Source organism: Mastacembelus armatus, chromosome 5, assembly GCF_900324485.2.
Source record: "Mastacembelus armatus chromosome 5, fMasArm1.2, whole genome shotgun sequence".
In the NCBI taxonomy this organism is placed as follows: domain Eukaryota; kingdom Metazoa; phylum Chordata; class Actinopteri; order Synbranchiformes; family Mastacembelidae; genus Mastacembelus; species Mastacembelus armatus.
The window spans coordinates 27,120,154-27,126,558 of NC_046637.1; the positions used below are offsets into that span (position 1 = coordinate 27,120,154).

At 50.5% G+C, this 6,405-nt stretch overlaps 1 protein-coding gene across 1 annotated transcript; it reads right to left on the reverse strand.

Moving 5' to 3' along the window:
- Nucleotides 1-3,209: 3,209 nt before the first annotated feature.
- apof (apolipoprotein F) lies at nucleotides 3,210-5,380 on the reverse strand. Its single transcript, XM_026306919.2, has 2 exons — nucleotides 5,275-5,380; nucleotides 3,210-4,832 (listed from the first exon to the last, which is right to left on the reverse strand). Exon 2 carries the CDS (start codon nucleotides 4,804-4,806, stop codon nucleotides 3,490-3,492), a length of 1,317 nt encoding a protein of 438 aa, XP_026162704.1. The 5' UTR covers nucleotides 4,807-4,832; nucleotides 5,275-5,380; the 3' UTR covers nucleotides 3,210-3,489.
- Nucleotides 5,381-6,405: the final 1,025 nt, after the last annotated feature.

Below are 6,405 nucleotides of genomic sequence, written 5' to 3' on the forward strand. Positions count from 1 at the left end.
CCCCCGGCGACGGCTGCTGCTGCTGCGGCGGCTGTGGCTCGGGATCCTCCGGAGTCGGCTGCTCGGGAGTCGGCTGCTCGGGAGTCGGCTGCTCGGGAGTCGGCAGCTCGGGAGTCGGCAGCTCGGGAGTCGGCAGCTCGGGAGTCGGCAGCTCGGGAGTCGGCATCGGAGTCGGCGGCTCGGGAGTCGGCAGCTCGGGAGTCGGCAGCTCGGGAGTCGGCAGCTCGGGAGTCGGCAGCTCGGGAGTCGGCAGCTCGGGAGTCGGCAGCTCGGGAGTCGGCAGCTCGGGAAACGGCAGCTCGGGAAACGGCAGCTCGGGAAACGGCAGCTCGGGAAACGGCAGCTCGGGAAACGGCAGCTCGGGAAACGGCAGCTGTTGCGGAGGCTCTGGCTCAGGTGGTGGTCCGGACGATCCAGGGGATTCCGGTGGCGCTGGTAGCTGGGCCTCAACGCGGACGCCAACAACGTGACGCTGCGGGGCTGGAGCTGGCAGGGCTGGAACTGGAAGGGCTGGAACTGGAAGGGCTGGAACTGGAAGGGCTGGAACTGGAAGGGCTGGAACTGGAAGGGCTGGAACTGGAAGGGCTGGAACTGGAAGGGCTGGAACTGGAAGGGCTGGAACTGGAAGGGCTGGAGCTGAAGCTTGAGCCTCGGCGTGGACGATATCACCACACTGAGGGACGAGAACAGGCTGGGCCGGGACCTCCGTGGGGACGTTGTCGTCGGCGCGCGGAGGCTCGGGGATCCGGATCGGGACCTCAGCGGGGACGAAGACGTCGCCGGCACGCTGAGGGCTCGGAGGGGGTGACTTGAGTGACTTGGGTGACTTGGCTGAGCAGGGCTCCAGCGTTAACGGCCGAGTCGGCACGCTGGAGGTCTGGCAGGCAGGGTTGGGCTCCGGCGGGGACGGCCACGTCGGCACACCGGAGCTCGCGGAACTAGGCCGGGAAGGTGCCTCAGCGGGGACGCCGTCGTCGGCGAGCTGAGGTTCCTGCGGCGGGGTAAGTGCCTCAGCGGGGACATGAACGTCGGCGCACTGAGGCAGCGGGATTCTGGGGAAATCCTCAGCGGGGACGCTGGCGTCGGCGCACTGAGGGTGCAGGATCCTGGTCGGAACCCCCGCGGGGACGCTCTCGTCGGCACACGAGGGTTCGGGCTGCTGCGGCAGCGGCGAGGTGGTAGCGTGGAGCTCCGACTGCCGAGCTGAAGATTCCGCCACTCTGCTCCGACGCCGTCGCTGTCGGTAATCCCGTCGAGCGAAGCGGGGGGACTCGGGCTGGGCAGCAGCGAGGAGGGACCCGGGCTGGGCAGCAGCGGGTGTGCCGCCGGCGGAGGCGGGGACCAGATCCCAGGGAGCCAGGGACTCGGCCTTCACCTCCTGCCAGATGGCGCGTGCCTCTGCTGGGGACAGCCGCTGAGGCTCAGGAGCTGGTGGCGGGAGAACCGGTGTCTGAGGCTGGGACTCTGGCGACTGGGACGCCGGGGCGAGGGAAGGAGCCGAGGTGGTGGGAGGCCGGAACTCCGGTGGAGGCGACTGGAGAACCGCGAGGCACCTGCTCTTGACGCCTTGGAAAGGAGCCTGCTTATCTCTGCCTTCCTCCAGAAAAGCGTGGAGGGAGGAGAAGAGCTGGAACGCCGTTCTCACACTCTTCTTGGAGGTCTCGGGCGGCGTATGCTGCAGTCCCCGCAGCTGTTGGCCACACACCATCAGTCCCAGCGTGTAATCCGGGGCGAAACCCAGACACATCCGGAGCGCGGTGACACTGTCCTTCAGACACCGCTCCGGGAACAAACTCTCGGCCGGTCCTGCTGGGTCCATTTCTGGCAGAAGCATTCTGTCACGAACGTGTGGGTGGTGTGGTGAGAAGGAGGAGAGGTGAGGACCCAAATGCAGGACAACTGAGGCGTTTATTCTTTCCCGGGATTTCCAGGACGAACACAAACCACAAAACCAAAAACCGAATGGAACGGTAACTCGAAAGACCGAGTGAAACGGTCACTACACAAACACAAATACTACAAGGGGCATCCACAGTATCCAACTAAATGCAACTAATGCTTCAGCGACTAAACAAAGGGACAAGGGAGGTATAAATAGGGAGAACACAAAAGGTGATAGAACACAGGTGAACATAACGGGGACAGGTGAAGCTCATAAACACAAATTACCAACATAAAGCTGCCAGAGACCAGAACAGGGGGAAACAGGAAAGCCACACAAAATAAGAGTCCTCTGGCAGGAAGTCCCCAGAGGGACTCATGACAACTACACGTGATACTGGAATATTATTTAAGGGAAGGCAACACCTAGACTGATTTTTGTTTGCGCATATGCTTGTCTAATGAAACAGATTCTGATTCTGATATTTAACCGACCAGGTTACTTTAGAGAGAAAGTTCTCAAAGTTCACAGGACAGCTCTCAGAATCAGAAGAGATCTAATCATATCTAACTTCATGATGATCATTTTTGACAAACATTTTTCTTATGTGAAACAATAACGAGTAGACGTTTTGTTTCAAGGACCATTAAGTTGATCTGTATGGTTTTTTTGGATGATCTCTTCTCTTATTGTGCATAGACTCTAAACAGCCCATTGTTATTTTAGCATAACACAGCCTTACCCTGCAACAACCTATGAACTAAGCTCACACACTGACAGCCACTGTGTGCACACATATTTAATGCACAATGTATTAACATTTAAAGAATAAAAACATGAAAACAACAAAATTTAGTTCTCAGTCTATTATCCCTGTAATTACACGAGGTGGGAACATGACTGAGCTAAAAAAGGTTTTGATGGCAAAAAAAAAAAACAAAACTGCAACAGTGATGAAAAGTAAACAGAGGGAAAGACACTGGACAGAAGCAAAATTAAAGTCTTGAGGGTTAATTTCCTGAGACCAGTTTTTAAAAGTTGGCATGATGAATTGTATTATTTTCCTATTATATGCAAAAAGCATGTTTTTCTATAAGCAAATGTTTAAAAGCTTACTTGGTGAGGGTTTGTTTACAGTTACTGTAATCTAACTTTGCTACTGTAGTTTCATTTTATTTTGTAGGTTAGATGGTCTTCCATTACAAAAAACAACAAACATGCATAAATTTACAGACTAACTGAAAGCAACTGAGATTAAACTCAATCAAAATAATTATTTCATCAAATTATGTAAAATTATGTCTGTGTATGGACACACACACACACACACACACACACACACACACACACACACACACACACACACACACACACACACACACACACAAAGCTTTTTCCCCTTTCAAGACACAATTCTGATAATCCACTGAGTAATATGATAATGTGTAATCTGATTTTCCGAGTAATATAATTCAACAGAGTTTGGTAAACCAATTTGTTACTCTTCAGTTACGCCTGTTATTTATGCTATCTCCTTGTTTTAAAAATGTATGAACTAACAACATTTATTGCTAAAGCTTCTCAGGTTGATTTATTAACTCTTCCGTCTACTGGATGGTGATGATGCCCTCCTCCCAGCTGAACTGGTTCACCAGCACGTCGTCTTCCTGCTTCATGGAGTTGAGCAGATACCTAACTCCAGCTTTCACACCGGTCTTCACCCCTGCTCCCAGGGCGTAACCTGCCACTCCAACAGTCCCTCCTGTGGCGACCATGAGAGCATCTGTGCCCAGGTCAACGGCACTGAGGATGGCTCTCTCCTTGGCTGTTTCGGAGCAGTTGACCGATGCGTAATACACAGCTGTGCCGAGGTTGTAGAGTGTGCTGACTGCAGGGATCCACTCCACCACGTTGTACACGCGCTCCTCGCTTTTGTTGATACAGCTCCTCTGGGGGCTGCGCTTCATCCGTCGACCTGAAGCAGCGGGGATGGAAACATCCTCCTCCACAATGCACTGACGGAGCCAACATTCAGACCCTGAGGATTCAGATGGCAGAACACGACTGCCTTTCTTCAATACTGCATGGTACCGGCCTGGTGTGGATGGCCCACTGCTGGTCACACCAGCACACAGGACTCCCAGTCTCTCACAGCTGCTCACAGCCTCCTCCAGTCCACCTGTGGTTCCTTCCATGACTGTCCCAACCAGCACGGTTCCATTCACCCTGGCCCAACCCTTGCAATGTCCTTCCAGTTTAGAGGTGCCTTCTCCAGCCATCGCCAGCTGCTGGATGTTAAACATCACAGCCTCCATGTGGTGTCCTGCATGATCCCTCTCTGAAGGTGATGCTGCTGATGCGGGTGCTGATGTAGATGCTGGCCTGCTCATCCTCCTTTCTATCAGACTTTCCACCTCTAGCAGGAGCTCCTCAGTATCAGCCACTCCCAACAGGTCATACAGCTTTAACATCAGGGTCTGCGCCTCCTTTGGGCAATCTGCCACCACCAAGACAGGCACTAAAGAGAGACCTAGTAGCTCCTGGGGCAGCATGAGGGACAACGGGTCATCCACAGTGCTGGCAGACAGCAACTCCAGACAGGTGACATTCCCTTGAATGTCAAGATGATCTTGAATCTGCCCCTGAAGTCTTGCCCTGAGGACTGATATCATACGTTTGGCAGAGCGCACTCTCTCTTTTTCTGCAGCCACTGATCCAGAACCAGCAGCTGACAGACCAAGCTGGATTTCGGATCCGAGGAGAGACTGATGGTCCTGTTTGGTCATCTCCTCTGTCGCCTGAGGAAAGTCGGCTCCTGGAGGCAGAGCGTTCCTCGGGATCAGAGGAGGTGGGAACCTGCACAGAGCCTGTTCATTCAGCAGGAGCTGGATCACAATCAGCCACTTCAACTCGGAGGACATCATTCCGCTCTTTTCCAACGCCACTACACCTGAACCAAACCAAAAATATTAATTGGCTGTATCTCTGCACACTAATTGAATGATTCATAAAGAACGTGTTTGGTGTAACAATTAGTTATTTTACTAATCTGTAGAACTAAATCTGAAAAAGTGTTGGTTATTGTGAAGAAAACTAAATTCTTCCCTAAACTTTACTCATGAGTTAAAAACTATTCCAGTGTCACATTTTTCACGTAAGCAGAAACAGCGAAGTATAATGAAGATATAGATTAGTCCAGTCTGAAAGAATCCAAAAGTATATTTTGTAATGCAAAAGAGAGACGTGCATCCTAAGCAGGAATCTTAACACAACAGAGCATGAAACATTTATGCTGCACGGACTAAAAATAGAAATCTGCTCTACCACCCACAACTAAATTATTTCATTTTCATTTCTTTTTATGCCATGACAGCTATTACCTCTGCACCTACCTTATTAATAATCAGATCTAGACAACTGGAGTCCAGAGCATAGCAGTGTGACAAAGATGGCTTCAGGATGTAGGATGCTTTTAGTTTTCTTTTTCTTCCCCTTTTTCTCCAAAAATGCATAGTGATCTTCTTTCTCTTTGCCTCCAATGAGAGTGTCCTTCTTTACACATGACATCCCACAGCCCTCCCTCTGTCTCATCTGTTTTTCAGCTCCCTCTTCTCTTTGGCCTCATTGCTCAACAGGGAGATCAGGGCTTGAATATTGATTCACGTGGGGAAAGTCCATGTGTTCTAAAGCAGTTTTGTTTGTCTGCCCTGGTATCCTCTCATCCCCCCTTCATCCCTTTGCTCGATCTCGCAGCCGCTAGGTTTTGTTTTTGACCCAAATACTTGAAAGAAATCTCCCCTCATGCCGTGAGCCATTTTTTCACTTATACGCTAAAGAATTGAAGTGAATAAAAACAGGGGGCTATCTGAGGTAAAGGCTTCACTCAGTCACATAAAGACATAAAAAACACACAAAGCCCTGTATAGTAGTTGGTGTAGTTCTGTTACAGAGGACCGGTTTCCCTCAGTTGTCTCTGTTCTCTTATTTATATATCATTTATACATATATATTTATATGTCTTAACTCCATTTACTCCGTCCAGAGTTGATCCCAGCTTCCTTCTCCACCCACTCATGCACCTGTTACATATTTCCCTATTAGTCCCCTCATGTACATGAGCCTGTTAAACCGCTCTATGTGTTGTGCTGTTCTTGTTGTGGACTCTGGTTCTGTTCTCGATTCTGTGTTTCCCTGCCTGTGCTCTGTTCACCACGTGACTGCATCTTCTATGCAATCACAGCACCGACAGCGGCCATACCTAAAAAATAAAAAGCAGATATGCCACTTTCTATATCCTACTTCCAAGCAGTATGTCTGTTTCTAGCTGTAGTTGGGCTGTGAATATTTACTACAAAAGCCCACTCTCATTTTATTCATTCAAATGTAGCCTGATACTCCCCACACCTCCACTATACGTCCTTTCTTTGCACCTCTTTTTACGTCTTTTGTCTCTTTGAGTTACTCCTTTACACACTCACACACAAAAACGGCTTTATCCCCTGAGAGTACTCCAGAACCTTTTC

Excerpts from the sequence above, each read along its gene's own strand:
- apof (XM_026306919.2), bottom strand. The coding sequence starts at position 4,806 with ATGATGTCCTCCGAGTTGAAGTGGCTGATTGTGATCCAGCTCCTGCTG.